At 43.5% G+C, this 17,767-nt stretch overlaps 1 protein-coding gene across 7 annotated transcripts in view; it reads left to right on the top strand.

Moving 5' to 3' along the window:
- LOC128701757 (tetratricopeptide repeat protein 7B-like) overlaps positions 1–17,767 on the top strand; it is a 207,695-nt gene that overhangs the window by 152,007 nt on the left and 37,921 nt on the right. For all 7 annotated transcript variants that reach the window (XM_070105056.1, XM_070105051.1, XM_070105052.1 and 4 more), the window contains one exon: positions 449–553. In XM_070105056.1, coding sequence (XP_069961157.1) covers positions 449–553 — 105 coding nt within the window. The remainder of the gene's footprint in view (positions 1–448; positions 554–17,767) is intronic.

Raw genomic sequence — 17,767 nt, 5'->3', positions numbered from 1 at the left:
AACACCCAGGATGTGACCCACACCAGTTCACTAACACCCAGGATGTGACCCACACCAGTTCACTAACACCCAGGATGTGACCCACACCAGTTCACTAACACCCAGGATGCGACCCACACCAGTTCACTAACACCCAGGATGTGACCCACACCAGTCCACTAACACCCAGGTACCCATTTTATACTAATGGGTGAACATAGACAGCAGGTGTCTTAAGGAAACGCATCCTAATGTTTTCCAGCCATACCGGGGATTTGATCTCCGGACCTCAGCTTGTGAGCTGAGTGCGCTAGTGATCAAGGTGTTACTAGCCCCTTGCTCCTGGCATTTTGTAATTTATACAGGAGAAGGTGTTACTAGCCCCTTGCTAGTAACAATGTTACAGGTTTTGCTTCATGTTAATAATGTTGCAGAATGTGTTGCCTCATCAATGTTAATAATGTTACAGAAAGGGCTGCTTCACGAGAAGAAGCATGAGTTCCACGAGGCCCAAACGTGCTATCAAAATGCTCTGGCAATCAACCCCTACCATTTAAAAAGCCTTCGCCACCTGGTGAGTACATCTTAAGACTTTTTTTCCCCTTCTTGTGTCTTTTATGGAGTATTTCCTATTTTAATAGACCTTTGAGAGGATATTGTTAATTAAAAGGCCAGTGGAAGTTAGAGCATATTTCAGAATTATTTTATAAATGGTTTTGTTCATAAGTTGTTGAAGTCATGGTATTGTGGGTTAGTTGTGAATTGTTACAGTCATGATATTGTGGGTTAGTTGTGAATTGTTACAGTCATGGTATTGTTGGTTAGTTGTGAATTGTTACAGTCATGATATTGTGGGTTAGTTGTGAATTGTTACAGTCATGGTATTATGGGTTAGTTGTGAATTGTTACGGTCATGGTATTGTGGGTTAGTTGTGAATTGTTACAGTCATGATATTGTGGGTTAGTTGTGAATTGTTACAGTCATGGTATTGTTGGTTAGTTGTGAATTGTTACAGTCATGATATTGTGGGTTAGTTGTGAATTGTTACAGTCATGGTATTGTGGGTTAGTTGTGAATTGTTACGGTCATGGTATTGTGGGTTAGTTGTGAATTGTTACAGTCATGGTATTGTGGGTTAGTTGTGAATTGTTACAGTCATGGTATTGTTGGTTAGTTGTGAATTGTTACAGTCATGGTATTGTGGGTTAATTGTGAATTGTTACAGTCATGATAACGTTGGTTGTGAATTGTTACAGTCGTAGTATTGTGGGTTAGTTGTGAATTGTTACAGTCACGGTATTGTGGGATTTATTTTTCAGAAACAGTTCTGAGGTGTCAGTCCCTGAGCTTTGTAGTAATTTAGAGGTGATCAATCCCTCAGCCTTGTAATAATTTTGAGCTGGTCAGTCCCGAAGTCTTAAAAAAACTTACTTTGAGGTTATCAGTCCCTCCACCTTGAGGAAGTGACTGACACATAGAACTGTGTCAGTCACTGTGTCCCTCACTTCTGCATCATGGGTTCAGCTCACTCAGACAAGCTGTGAGTGGTAAACTTTGGTCTGGAACTGAGAGAATGGATCTGTGTGGTGAGAGTGCACAGTACAGGGTGTGTTTCACTCATCGGAGGCCCAGAGTTTTTGTCTACAATAGACATAATACAGCCTCTCCTCACCCAATGACAGAGTTCCGCTCCTAAGACCACGTCTGTAAACAAATTCATCGCTAAGTGAGGAGCATACTATAATGGTAGTGGGTTTGTGTCAATCATCTTTGATATTGATTTAATGTCACCTTTGCATCATTTATAACATTTCTGGTATATTTTTAAATGTTTATACAGTAGTGTACTGCATATTGTAATAAACAGAATAGAGGAAATCAGCTCTAATATACATTATTTAGGTATAAATATTGGTCAGAGAACCCATCGTAAGTTCTAGTCATTGGTAAACAATTACGTTACTAAGTGAGGGGAGGCTGTATACAAACAAGACGGTTGCAACTATGGGAGTACCAACTCGGGACCTCCTACGAGTCAAACACTGTGTAAAAAAAAAATCCCTCCCCACACTGTGCATGATGGGGAAAGCAAAACTGTGACCTTGTGTTTGGTTTAAAAGTGACTTCGAGGTGTTTTCTACCATGGCAGTTTTTAAACTGCAACATTAACACCCCTCTGAAGGAGGGGTGTTAATGTTGCAGTTTAAAAACTGTAGCGTAAAGCACCCTTCTGGCAAGACAGTGGAGTGAATGATGGTGAAAGTTTTTCTTTTTCGGTCCACCCTGCCTTGGTGGGAATCGGCCAGTGTGATAATAATAAAAAAAATAATAATTTTATGGTTTTATTAGCTAGTTCTTGGTATCATTTAATGATACCAGAAGTAGCTTGAAATTGGACACAAGGTAGTGGAAATATTTAATTGTTGCTGATTTTCCTGAGGACGAATAAGTTTGCTCAGGTACAGGTGCACATAAATGCAGTTACATAGATTATCATGCATAGCAACATACGTGTAAAGTACCTGGGGTAACTTCAAAAAAAGTTAGAGGGGTGTAAGGTTTTTTAACAAATCTGATCCAATTTCTGGGATGCCGTAAACCATGACCAATCATTCCTGGCTGTATTTTATTACCCCAGAGATAGAGTAAATCTTGTATTTTTTGTGTGATTATAAATTCAGAATAGAAATTAAGTGTAATATAGGAGAGGTCTTGGGATGTGATTCATGGATAAAAGAAATGTTGTCTTCGTGCTCTTACCTTTTAAAATTAAAATTAAAATTAATTTTTTTTATTTCCTTGTAAAGCTTACAATGTTTGGTTTACATGTTAATTGTAAAGAAGGCCACTAGCAGGCCTAGGCATTTCGGGCAGAATTTTATATACCTTTGATGAGTTTTGAGAGTCTCGCTACTCTCAGAGCCCAGCCGTGAGCCAGGCTCATCTGGTGCTTGCCTGGTCACCCAGGCTGTTGCTCCTGGAGGCCCACTGCCCCATATATTCATCACATCTTGGTTGATCTGGCACCTGGTGTGAAGATTCTTGTTCAGTTTCTTCCTGAAGACTTCTACTCTTGTTCCGGGAGTGTTTCTGATATCTTCTGATAAGATGTTGAATAGTCTGGGACCCCAAATGTTGTACAAGAATGGTATACAAGACAAACAAGATGAAAATTAAGACACTTATGCAACATCTGGGTATTTTTATTGTAGACGTTTCGCCATCCAGTGGCTTTATCAAAACAAATTCTAGGACATAATTTGAAGACAGAACTATATACAGAAGATGAGGTAATCAGTCCCTCAGCCTTTTAGTTGGTGTGAAGAGCACCGTAGTCATGCAGAATCTTCACGACTACGGTGCTCTTCTACAGTACAGATACCCAGATGTTGCATAAGTGTCTTAATTTTCACCCCGAATGTTGATACAATGTTCCCTTATTGTCCCCACCACACCCCTACTTCTCACTGGGTTTATTTTGCACTTCCTCCCATACCTCTCACCCCAGTGTGTTGTTATGGCAGTGTGCAGATTTGGAACCTGACCCTCGAGTACTTTCCAGGTATGTATTATCATTTATCTTTCTCTCCTCCGCTCCAGTGAGTACATGTTCAGGACTTTAAGGCATTCCCAGTAATTTAGGTGCTTTACCTCCTCATTGCGAGCCATAAATGATCTCTGTATTTGTTCTAGCTCTGATATTTCTCCTGCTTTGAATGGGGCCGTCAACACTGAGCAATATTCCAGATGACGGAGCCTAGCAATTTGAAGAGTATCACCATTGGCCTGGAATGTCTGCACTGTTTATTTTGCACTCTGTTTTTAAATTAGTATTTCTTTTTTAATTTTGTGTAAAATTTGCCAAATTGCTGACCTCTGTGCATATTATAGATTAGTTGAAATAGTTCACTGGGCGGTTACTTTTGTTCAGTCGATAGAATGGAAGACAAACTAGCAAAATTGCTAAGAATTTGGTCAAATAAAACAATGGAATTGGCCCAAAATAGGACTCAAGTTGGGGAAATCGCCAGTGCGTAAATTGCTCCAAGTCCGCTAACTTTGCACCTTCACAGTTCGGTAAGTTTTCCAACAAATTTCGTATTTTTGGTATCATAACTTTCAGAAAAAGATTCTCTAGCATTTCAAAAAAAAAAATTAATGTGGACACTAGGAGCAACATTAATTTAGGGCAACTGGACAGTGAAAGGGTTGAAGAGGTCAGACAGGTAAATCTTACTGTCTCATCAACATGTAAGATGACCGGTAAATCTTACTGTCTCATCAACAAGTAAGATGACCGGTAAATCTTACTGTCTCATCAACAAGTAAGATGACCGGTAAATCTTACTGTCTCATCAACATATAAGATGACCGGTAAATCTTACTGTCTCATCAACATGTAAGATGACCGGTAAATCTTACTGTCTCATCAACATGTAAGATGACCGGTAAATCTTACTGTCTCATCAACACGTAAGATGACCGGTAAATCTTACTGTCTCATCAACACGTAAGATGACCAGTAAATCTTACTGTCTCATCAACACGTAAGATGACCGGTAAATCTTACTGTCTCATCAACACGTAAGATGACCGGTAAATCTTACAAACCTTTACTAACATTTACTACACACTTTACTTTCTCTCTTATTCACAGTGTGTTTCCTGATAATTATTAATACAGATGTATTTACTGTCCAACCTTGTAGACCTGGTCTGTGACCAAGCCTTTCCATCCTTGTAGACCTGGTCTGTGACCAAGCCTTTCCATCCTTGTAGACCTGGTCTGTGACCAAGCCTTTCCATCCTTGTAGACCTGGTCTGTGACCAAGCCTTTCCATCCTTGTAGACCTGGTCTGTGACCAAGCCTTTCCATCCTTGTAGACCTGGTCTGTGACCAAGCCTTTCCATCCTTGTAGACCTGGTCTGTGACCAAGCCTTTCCAACCTTGTAGACCTGGTCTGTGACCAAGCCTTTCCATCCTTGTAGACCTGGTCTGTGACCAAGCCTTTCCATCCTTGTAGACCTGGTCTGTGACCAAGCCTTTCCATCCTTGTAGACCTGGTCTGTGACCAAGCCTTTCCATCCTTGTAGACCTGGTCTGTGACCAAGCCTTTCCATCCTTGTAGACCTGGTCTGTGACCAAGCCTTTCCATCCTTGTAGACCTGGTCTGTGACCAAGCCTTTCCATCCTTGTAGACCTGGTCTGTGACCAAGCCTTTCCATCCTTGTAGACCTGGTCTGTGACCAAGCCTTTCCATCCTTGTAGACCTGGTCTGTGACCAAGCCTTTCCAACCTTGTAGACCTGGTCTGTGACCAAGCCTTTCCAACCTTGTAGACCTGGTCTGTGACCAAGCCTTTCCAACCTTGTAGACCTGGTCTGTGACCAAGCCTTTCCAACCTTGTAGACCTGGTCTGTGACCAAGCCTTTCCAACCTTGTAGACCTGGTCTGTGACCAAGCCTTTCCAACCTTGTAGACCTGGTCTGTGACCAAGCCTTTCCAACCTTGTAGACCTGGTCTGTGACCAAGCCTTTCCATCCTTGTAGACCTGGTCTGTGACCAAGCCTTTCCAACCTTGTAGACCTGGTCTGTGACCAAGCCTTTCCAACCTTGTAGACCTGGTCTGTGACCAAGCCTTTCCATCCTTGTAGACCTGGTCTGTGACCAAGCCTTTCCAACCTTGTAGACCTGGTCTGTGACCAAGCCTTTCCAACCTTGTAGACCTGGTCTGTGACCAAGCCTTTCCATCCTTGTAGACCTGGTCTGTGACCAAGCCTTTCCAACCTTGTAGACCTGGTCTGTGACCAAGCCTTTCCATCCTTGTAGACCTGGTCTGTGACCAAGCCTTTCCAACCTTGTAGACCTGGTCTGTGACCAAGCCTTTCCATCCTTGTAGACCTGGTCTGTGACCAAGCCTTTCCAACCTTGTAGACCTGGTCTGTGACCAAGCCTTTCCATCCTTGTAGACCTGGTCTGTGACCAAGCCTTTCCAACCTTGTAGACCTGGTCTGTGACCAAGCCTTTCCAACCTTGTAGACCTGGTCTGTGACCAAGCCTTTCCATCCTTGTAGACCTGGTCTGTGACCAAGCCTTTCCAACCTTGTAGACCTGGTCTGTGACCAAGCCTTTCCATCCTTGTAGACCTGGTCTGTGACCAAGCCTTTCCAACCTTGTAGACCTGGTCTGTGACCAAGCCTTTCCATCCTTGTAGACCTGGTCTGTGACCAAGCCTTTCCAACCTTGTAGACCTGGTCTGTGACCAAGCCTTTCCAACCTTGTAGACCTGGTCTGTGACCAAGCCTTTCCATCCTTGTAGACCTGGTCTGTGACCAAGCCTTTCCAACCTTGTAGACTTGGTCTGTGACCAAGCCTTTCCATCCTTGTAGACCTGGTCTGTGACCAAGCCTTTCCATCCTTGTAGACATGGTCTGTGACCAAGCCTTTCCAACCTTGTAGAATTGGTCTGGGACCAAGCCTTTCCATCCTTGTAGACCTGGTCTGTGACCAAGCCTTTCCAACCTTGTAGACTTGGTCTGTGACCAAGCCTTTCCATCCTTGTAGACCTGGTCTGTTGTCAGCATAGTTGCTGATCCCTGTATTCCCAGTATTATATAGCATAGCAGTAGCATCATCCATGTGCTTTAGACACGAGACCCCTCGTAGGCCTGTGGCTTTGTGTGACGTCACGGGATGCACACGAGGAGGCCCATTCCTCTGTCCCGGCCTCACTCGGCGGCAGACCATCCAGGCGTAGGCAGGCAAGGCACTGGGCTCCTCATCTCGGTCTGACAATATAGCTACTATCCTACAAGTGTGTCTACTTTCAACCTGCGATATCTCCAATTAAGAACCCTTACGATAAATGGGTTATTAAGACGGAGAGGAATTTGGGGATGAAGTAGAAAATGCTTTCTCCGATGACAACTCACCTTCCTGTTTGCATATAACTTCTAATGCAACGATTGGTCCATTAGTACAAGCTTCTGTCCATAATGCGCCCGTTCATGTGTTCATGGACTCTGGTGCGCAAGTTAATATCATTAGGTCTAGCTTGTTTAAAGAGAAGCGGTTACGACGTATCCTCCTCGTTGAGCCAACTACTGCAACCTCCCTTAGGGGAGTAGCTGGTTCTCTTCTGCGAGTCCGAGGTCAGACTTCACTCACCTTTACTATCCAAGGCAGAGACTTTACTGCTGCTTTTCTTGTTGTCGACCAGATTACTTTCCCTGGTGACCTTCTTCTGGGATTTGCTTCCATGCGAGACTTACGCATTGTGCTCGACCCGTACCGATGGCATGCCCAAATAGATGACTTAATCGTTCCATTCTGGGGTTACCAGCTTGGATCAGAAATCTGTCATACTGCTGCAGAGTATGATGTACGCATTAAGTCCTTACAAGCCAATGCATTCTCCAGTAGCGTACCCAAGCGGTCAGGCACTGGTAATTCTGACTCCCCCACCACAGACTGGAAACTGGCTTATTTTGCAAACTCGGGTCAACCCCTCGTGAGTGATGCAAAAAAGCAGGAAACACTAATACAAAGAGACTGACCAGTGAATAATGTAGAAGCTGGTAGAGTAGCTGGCTTGAGGATAGGGGGTCAAGAGCTAGAGTGTGTCATTTATCGTAAGGGTTCTTAATTGGAGATATCGCAGGTTGAAAGTAGACACACTTGTAGGATAGTAGCTATATTGTCAGACCGAGATGAGGAGCCCAGTGCCTTGCCTGCCTATGACTGGATGGTCTGCCGCCGAGTGAGGCCGGGACAGAGGGATGAGCCTCCTCGTGTGCATCCCGTGACGTCACACAAAGCCACAGGCCTACGAGGGGTCTCGTGTCTAAAGCACATGGATGATGCTACTGCTATGCTATATAATACTGGGAATACAGGGATCAGCAACTATGCTGACACTGTGACCAAGCCTTTCCATCCTTGTAGACCTGGTCTGTGACCAAGCCTTTCCATCCTTGTAGACCTGGTCTGTAACCAAGCCTTTCCAACCTTGTAGACTTGGTCTGTGACCAAGCCTTTCCAACCTAGCAGACCTGGTCTGGGACCAAGCTTTGTGCAAGACACCCCAAAAATGCTCACAGATAACCCTGTATAATAATAATAATAATAATAATAATAATAATAATAATAATAATTTTATTTAAGAGAGTTACTTGATTAACATTATTGTAACATTCGCATGATTGAACAGTGTAAAAATGACCTCAAAATCCTCTCTGCCATATTTTGGGTTTAGAAAAATCTGGTTTTAAATTAGAATTAGTTTTAGACGGTCTAAAATCTTGTGGTGCTTTGTAAAGTTATTCACGTCATGTGTGAATTTTTATTTTGGGTAATTGTGGTTTTTTAGAATTATGTGGATTGTTGCGTGATGGAGTTTAAACGTGAGAGTCATGTCAGCGTCACGTCAATACTTGTTTTGCACTGAAATGCCTTCGTCCTGTCATGCAAGAGTTGTGTGATGTTATGTGAGTATTGTGTGATGTTATGTGAGTATTGTGTGATGTTATGTGGGTGTTGTGTGATGTTATGTGGGTGTTGTGTGATGTTATGTGGGTGTTGTGTGATGTTATGTGGGTATTGTGTGATGTTATGTGGGTATTGTGTGATGTTATGTGGGTATTGTGTGATGTTATGTGGGTATTGTGTGATGATGTGGGTATTGTGTGAAGATGATGTGGGTATTGTGTGAAGATGATGTGGGTATTGTGTGAAGATGATGTGGGTATTGTGTGAAGATGATGTGGGTATTGTGTGAAGATGATGTGGGTATTGTGTGAAGATGATGTGGGTATTGTGTGATGTTATGTGATGTGGGCATTGTGTGATGTTATGTATTGTGTGATGTTATGTGAGATTTATTTGAGTGAAGGCAGGAACTGTGGGTCAACATAAGAGCATAAAGGAGGAACACTGCAGGAGGCCTACTGGCCCATACAAGGCAGGTCCTCAAAACCAGCCATTCCCACCCACCCATTTATCCAGCCTTGTTCCAAACTGCACAGGAACTAGCTACAGTACCTCAGTTATTAATCAAGCCCAACCCTTCCCACTCAGTAAAATAGGTACCCGAATTTTAGTGGACTGGTGTGGGTCGCATCCTGGGAAAACTGACCTAATTTGTAGAAAATGCTGAGCATAACAAGGTGCTTTCTATATAGTAGTATGTCACTGATGTCAGCTATGGTCTGTATACCTTGTACATGTACTTGTATACCTTGTATATGTACTGGTATACCTTGTACATGTACTTGTATACCTTGTATATGTACTGGTAGAAATAAAGATCTTTCTTTCAACACACCGGTAGTATCCCACTGAGGCAGGGTGGCCCAAAAGGAAAAACGAAAGTTTCTCCTTTTATATTTAGTAATATATAGAGGAGAAAGGGTTACTAGCCCCTTGCTCCTGGCATTTTAGTCGCCTCTTATGACACGCATGGCTTACGGAGGAAGAATTCTGTTCCACTTCCCCATGGAGGAGAAATAAAGATATTATTATTATTTGTTCAATCTCTCTTTAAAGCTACCAGAGGTTTTAGCCTCTATTACCTTACTCGGCAGATTCTTCCACGCATACCTGGAGAGAGTTTACCTGGAGAAAGTTCCGGGGGTCAATGCCCCCGCGGCCCGGTCTGTGACCAGGCCTCCTTAGGTCAGTGTCCCAGGATGCGTCCCACACCAGTCCACTAACACCCAGGTACCCATTTTACTGATGGGGAACATAGACAACAGGTGGAAAGAAACACGTCCAATGTTTCTACTCTGGCTGGGAATCGAACCCAGGCCCTCACCGTGTGAAGCGAGAGCGTTAACCACCAGGCCGCCAGCATCGACAACTGTTTGAAATCTAGTACTTACCTGTGTGGGTTGGTAGGTAGCAACCAGCTGGGAAGGTACTACTGTTCTTTCAAATGCTACTCAAGTGGGAACATGTTAAATGTTTTGCACTCTGGCTGGGTTGTTGGACTAGGCCTGGTCTAAGATCAAGCCTGTCCAACCTAGGAGGCTTTGTTTGAGACCAAGCAGTGGATAAGATACTTCCCAGAAACACACACATGAGTGAGGAGTGGTAGGAAATAATCACTGAGGCATCCCTGGACATCATAGCACTCACAGAGAGATAGCTTATGGGGGTGATAACAGATGTGATCTTCCCATCTGGATATCAGATCCTGAGTAAAAACAGGGGAAACAGGAATGGCACTGCTCATCAAAGACCAATAGAGTTTTAAGAAGATAGGAGGACTAGTCAGAGGTGAAGCGGATGACTACACAGTAGGAGCACTTCTAACTGGGGGTCCAAAAGTGATGATAGCAGTGATGTACAATCCAGCACTGAACAGCAGAAGACCAAGACAGGAATATGATGAGAGCAACAGAATGATGGTGGCCACACTAGCCAAGGTGGCCAGAAGGGCCCACATGAAGAGGGCAAAGTTACTCATGGGGGGGGGGGGGGGATTTCAACCACAGGGAGACAGGCTGGGAAAATCTGGAGCCACATGGGGGACCGGAGACATGGAGAGCAAAGATGCTGGAGGCAGTGATGGAAAGCATGTACTAACATGTTAGGGACACACCCAGAGAGGAGACGAACCAGTAAGGCTGGACCTCGTATACACCTTGAACAGTTCAAACATAGGAGAAATCACACACAAAATGCCCCTCGGTGTTACCGATCATGTAGTCCCGAGTTTCAAAAACACACATTTAATAAAGAATGAAGCAGCATGAGAAGGACTGGAGAAACCAAACTTAAAAAAAAAGGGACTACACATATGAGGCAGTTCGTACATGAGGTACAGTGGGTAAGAGAGCTAGAGGAGAAGACAGTAAACAAAAGGATGGAACACATGACCATAGAGTGCAGGCAGGTAGAGGAAAAGTTCATGCCAAGGGGCAACAGAAATAATTAAAAGACCAGAGTGAGACCATAGTTTACCCAGAGGTGTGGAGATGCCAAAGTCAGGTGTGCTAGAGTATAGAAAAAATATAGATAGAGGGCACAGGACTCAGGAAAACAGGGAGTTTAACCAAAGAGTCAGAAATGAATATGCATGGATAAGGAGAGAGAGGCCAAGCATCAATACAAGATCGACATAGCGTCAAAAGCCAAATCTGACCCAAAGTTGTCACACAAACATATTAGAAGGAAAACAATAGTCAAGGACCAGATGATCAGGATGAGGAATTAAGGAGGGGAGTTAAGAGAGAGCGACCAGGAAACATGCGAGGAGTTCAGCTCAAGATTCAAGGAGGTATTCACAGCGGAGACAGACTTCCAGCAAACCTAGGGAGTACAGTGCAGTAAGTTCTGGACACGCTACACACAACCATGGAGGAGTTGAAGAAACTACTAGGTAAACCAGATACTTTAAAAGTGGTGGGCCCAGATAACATCTCTCCATGGGTCCTGAGAGAGGGAGCAGATGCACTGCATGAGATGTGGAAAACAGTAAACGTAGTCCCAATTTTTAAAGAGACAGACAGGCTGCACTAAACCACAGACCAGTGTCACTAACATGTATACAAAACTATGGAGAATATTATCAGAAGAGTGGTAGAGTACCTAGGAAGGAACAAGCTTATACATGACAGCCAGCACGGCTTCAGGGAAGGGAAAACCTGCATCACAAACCTACTGGAGTTATACGATAAAGTAACAAATGTAAGACAGGAGAGAGGGGGATGGGTAGACCGCATCTTCTTGGACTGTAAGAAGGCTTTCAGTACAGTAACACACAAGAGACTGGTTAAAAAGCTAGAGGAGCAGACAGGAATAGGAGGGGAAAGTACTGCAATGGATCAGAGGATACCTGACAGGAAGGAAACAGCGTGTGTTGGTACGTAACTAGGTGTCAGAGTGGGTGCATGATTCAAGTGGGGTTCCACAAGGGTCAGTCCTAGGACCGGTGCTGTTTCTAGTATATGTGAATGACATGACAGAAGGAACAGATTCAGAGGTGTCCCTGTTCACTGACGATATGACGATATTGAGGAGAAAACTAGTGGATGAGGATCAGGTAAGTCTATAAGGAGATCTGGATGGGTTGCAAGACTGGTCCAACAAAATCCTCCTGGAGTTTAACCCCACCAAGTGCAAAGTCATGAAATTTGGGGAAGGACAAAGAAGATGCAGACTACATGCTGTGTACGAATGGTATATAATACCGACAAGATGATATTTCAGAATCTCCACGACTATGGTGCTCTTCGCACCTACTCCTAGGTTGAGGGACTGATTACCTCATCTTCTGTATATAGTTCTACTATCTTCAAGTTATGTCCTAGAATTTGTATTGATAAAGCCACTGGATGGCGAAACGTCTACAATAAAGATACCCAGAAGTTGCACATGTGTCTTAATCTCATCTTGTCGGTATTATATACCATTCGTACACAACTTGTCAGACACTGCAACATCATGCAATCTTAATTCTGAGGACATGTACTTAACCTTCACGACTACGACAACTACTACTACAACTAACCCATCTCTTTGGGAAGGACCTACTTCCACTGGGGAATCCCGCCTACCAGTGAATATGCCCTCGTCTGCTACACCTGACGTTACTATAGTATAAGCGCCAGGATCCTTTCTTCTGCTTCAGAATCTCCACGACTATGGTGCTCTTCGCTCCTACTCCTAGGTTGAGGGACTGATTACCTCATCTTCTGTATATAGTTCTACTGTCTTCAAGTTATGTCCTAGAATTTGTATTGATAAAGCCACTGGATGGCGAAACGTCTACAATAAAGATACCCAGATGTTGCACATGTGTCTTAATATCATGCAGAGTACAGCCTAGGAGGTCAAAGGCTACAAAACTCACTCAAGGAAAAGAATCTTAAGGTGAGTGTAACACCGAGCACATCTCCTGAGGTGCACATCAACCAAATAACTGCTGCAGCATATGGGCGCCTGACAAACCTAAGAATAGCGTTTCGACATCTAAGTAAGGCGTCATTCAAGACTCTGTACACCGTGTACATCAGGCCCATACTGGAGTATGCAGCACCAGTATGGAACCCACACCTGGTCAAACACGTCAAGAAATTAGAGAAAGTGCAAAGGTCTGCAACAAGACTAGTCCCGGAGCTAAGGGGCATGTCCTATGAGGAGAGGTTAAGGGAACTCAACCTGATGACACTGGAAGACAGGATGGACAGGGACGACATGATAACGACTTATAAAATACTGAAAGGATAGGGATAGAATGTTTCAGAGATGTGGCACAGTAACACGAGGACACAGCAACACGAGGACACAGCAACACGAGGACACAGCAACACGAGGACACAGCAACAAGGGGACACAGCAACACGAGGACACAGCAACAAGGGGACACAGCAACACGAGGACACAGCAACACGAGGACACAGCAACAAGAGGACACAGCAGCAAGGGGACACAGCAACAAGAGGACACAACAACAAGAGGACACAGCAGCAAGGGGACACAGCAACAAGAGGACACAACAACAAGAGGACACAGCAACAAGGGGACACAGCAACAAGGGGACACAGCAACAGGGGGACACAACTGGAAGCTGAAGACTCAGATGTCTCACAGGGATGTTAGGAAGTATTTCTTCAGTCAGAGTTGTCAGGAAGTGGAACAATCTGGAGAGTGATGTAGTGGAGGCAGGTTCCATACATAGCTTTAAGAAAAGGTACGATAAAGCTCATGGAGCAGGGAGAGAGAGGACCCAGTAGCAACCAGTGAAGAGGCAGGGGACAGGAGCTATGACTCAACTTCCGCAACCACAATTAGGTGAGTACATACACACATGTACCTGGACAAGAGTTTAAGCGTGCACACACCCCATGTGTGTGTGCAGTATTGATCACACACGGTGTAAGTGTTTCATTTATAAGCTTGTATTACTCCCACACCCACATCTCTAACACTTTTGAAATTATTTGTGGTCTCTCATTTAGAATATTGTTCAGTGTTAACTGCCTCGTTCAGGGCAGGAGAGATATCAGAGCTGGAACATGTACAGAAATAATTTATGGCCCCCAAAGAGCCAATAAAGCGTTTAAATTACTGGAAATACCTCAGAGTACTTGAAATATACTTCCTGGAGTCGGAGAAAGTCTTAATGTGCACCGGGAAGGATGCTGGAGGGTCAGGTACCGAGTCTACACACTGCCATAATGGACGCAGTTAAAAACAGGTGCACCGTGGGCACTATAAATGAACACTGTATCAACATCTGTGGGCCTTGACTCCTCAACCTGCTACCATCAAAAACACTGCTGGAACAAGTGTACAAGTCTTCAAGAAGAAACACTGCTGGAACAAGTGTACAAGTCTTCAAGAAGAAACACTGCTGGAACAAGTGTACAAGTCTTCAAGAAGAAACACTGCTGGAACAAGTGTACAAGTCTTCAAGAAGAAACACTGCTGGAACAAGTGTACAAGTCTTCAAGAAGAAACACTGCTGGAACAAGTGTACAAGTCTTCAAGAAGAAACACTGCTGGAACAAGTGTACAAGTCTTCAAGAAGAAACACTGCTGGAACAAGAGTACAAGTCTTCAAGAAGAAACACTGCTGGAACAAGTGTACAAGTCTTCAAGAAGAAACACTGCTGGAACAAGTGTACAAGTCTTCAAGAAGAAACACTGTTGGAACAAGTGTACAAGTCTTCAAGAAGAAACACTGCTGGAACAAGTGTACAAGTCTTCAAGAAGAAACACTGCTGGAACAAGTGTACAAGTCTTCAAGAAGAAACACTGCTGGAACAAGTGTACAAGTCTTCAAGAAGAAACACTGCTGGAACAAGTGTACAAGTCTTCAAGAAGAAACACTGCTGGAACAAGTGTACAAGTCTTCAAGAAGAAACACTGCTGGAACAAGTGTACAAGTCTTCAAGAAGAAACACTGCTGGAACAAGTGTACAAGTCTTCAAGAAGAAACACTGCTGGAACAAGTGTACAAGTCTTCAAGAAGAAACACTGCTGGAACAAGTGTACAAGTCTTCAAGAAGAAACACTGCTGGAACAAGTGTACAAGTCTTCAAGAAGAAACTGGACAAGTATCTTCCCCACGTAACAGCCTGGTTGACCAGGCAAGCACCAGACAATCCTGGTCCAGGACCAGGCAAGCACTAGACAAGCCTGGGCCAGGACCAAGTAAGCCTGGTCCAGGACCAGGCAAGCACCAGACAAGCCTGGGCCAGGACCAAGTAAGCCTGGTCCAGGACCAGGCAAGCACTAGACAAGCCTGGTCCAGGACCAAGCAAGCCTGGTCCAGGACCAGGCAAGCACCAGACAAGCCTGGGCCAGGACCAAGTAAGCCTGGTCCAGGACCAGGCAAGCACCAGACAAGCCTGGGCCAGGACCAAGTAAGCCTGGTCCAGGACCAGGCAAGCACTAGACAAGCCTGGGCCAGGACCAAGTAAGCCTCGTCCAGGACCAGGCAAGCACCAGACAAGCCTGGGCCAGGACCAAGTAAGCCTGGTCCAGGACCAGGCAAGCACTAGACAAGCCTGGTCCAGGACCAAGCAAGCCTGGTCCAGGACCAGGCAAGCACCAGACAAGCCTGGGCCAGGACCAAGTAAGCCTGGTCCAGGACCAGGCAAGCACTAGACAAGCCTGGGCCAGGACCAAGTAAGCCTGGTCCAGGACCAGGCAAGCACCAGACAAGCCTGGTCCAGGACCAGACTGTGAGAGCATCGAAGGTTGCAATTACAGGTATATCACAGGTATGCGAGAGAGAATCAATCGTGGGGGGGAGGTCGACACGCACGTCTTGACGCACGTCTTGACGCACGTCTTGACCTCTGACACAAGATCTCAAGATTTATTTCCACACATTTCAACAGGTGTTTAATTTTAAGATAATTACGCTAGTAAGATATTTCTGTCAGTCTCGCTAAACAACTGTGTTTTATTGGTTTACGAGACTGTCAGCCTTAACACATGTTTTATTGGTTTACGAGACTGTCAGTCTTAACACATGTTTTATTGGTTTACGAGACTGTCAGCCTTAACACATGTTTTATTGGTTTACGAGACTGTCAGTCTTAACACATGTTTTATTGGTTTATGAGACTGTCAGCCTTAACACATGTTTTATTGGTTAATAAGACTGTCAGCCTTAACACATGTTTTATTGGTTTATGAGACTGTCAGTCTTAACACATGTTTTATTGGTTTATGAGACTGTCAGCCTTAACACATGTTTTATTGGTTTACGAGACTGTCAGTCTTAACACATGTTTATTGGTTTACAAGACTGTCAGCCTTAACACATGTTTTATTGGTTTACGAGACTGTCAGTCTTAACACATGTTTTATTGGTTTACGAGACTGTCAGTCTTAACACATGTTTTATTGGTTTATGAGACTGTCAGTCTTAACACATGTTTTATTGGTTTATGAGACTGTCAGTCTTAACACATGTTTTATTGGTTTATGAGACTGTCAGCCTTAACACATGTTTTATTGGTTTATGAGACTCAGCCTTAACATGTTTTATTGGTTTATGAGACTGTCAGCCTTAACACATGTTTTATTGGTTAATGAGACTGTCAGCCTTAACACATGTTTTATTGGTTTATGAGACTGTCAGCCTTAACATGTTTTATTGGTTTATGAGACTGTCAGTCTTAACACATGTTTTATTGGTTTATGAGACTGTCAGCCTTAACATGTTTTATTGGTTTATGAGACTGTCAGCCTTAACACATGTTTTATTGGTTTATGAGACTGTCAGCCTTAACACATGTTTTATTGGTTTATGAGACTGTCAGCCTTAACATGTTTTATTGGTTTATGAGACTGTCAGTCTTAACACATGTTTTATTGGTTTATGAGACTGTCAGCCTTAACATGTTTTATTGGTTTATGAGACTGTCAGTCTTAACACATGTTTTATTGGTTAATGAGACTGTCAGTCTTAACACATGTTTTACTGGTTTATGAGACTGTCAGCCTTAACATGTTTTATTGGTTTATGAGACTGTCAGCCTTAACATGTTTTATTGGTTTATGAGACTGTCAGCCTTAACACATGTTTTCTTGGTTTATGAGACTGTCAGCCTTAACACATGTTTTATTGGTTTATGAGACTGTCAGCCTTAACACATGTTTTATTGGTTTATGAGACTGTCAGCCTTAACACATGTTTTATTGGTTTATGAGACTGTCAGCCTTAACATGTTTTATTGGTTTATGAGACTGTCAGTCTTAACACATGTTTTATTGGTTAATGAGACTGTCAGTCTTAACACATGTTTTACTGGTTTATGAGACTGTCAGCCTTAACATGTTTTATTGGTTTATGAGACTGTCAGTCTTAACACATGTTTTATTGGTTAATGAGACTGTCAGTCTTAACACATGTTTTACTGGTTTATGAGACTGTCAGCCTTAACATGTTTTATTGGTTTATGAGACTGTCAGCCTTAACATGTTTTATTGGTTTATGAGACTGTCAGCCTTAACATGTTTTATTGGTTTATGAGACTGTCAGCCTTAACACATGTTTTATTGGTTTATGAGACTCAGCCTTAACATGTTTTATTGGTTTATGAGACTGTCAGCCTTAACATGTTTTATTGGTTTATGAGACTGTCAGCCTTAACATGTTTTATTGGTTTATGAGACTGTCAGCCTTAACACATGTTTTATTGGTTTATGAGACTGTCAGCCTTAACACATGTTTTATTGGTTTATGAGACTGTCAGCCTTAACATGTTTTATTGGTTTATGAGACTGTCAGTCTTAACACATGTTTTATTGGTTTATGAGACTGTC

This window comes from Cherax quadricarinatus, chromosome 96, assembly GCF_038502225.1.
Source record: "Cherax quadricarinatus isolate ZL_2023a chromosome 96, ASM3850222v1, whole genome shotgun sequence".
In the NCBI taxonomy this organism is placed as follows: Eukaryota; Metazoa; Arthropoda; class Malacostraca; order Decapoda; family Parastacidae; genus Cherax; species Cherax quadricarinatus.
Note: the sequence above shows the minus strand (reverse complement) of the source record. Positions and strands in the feature narration are given on the sequence as shown.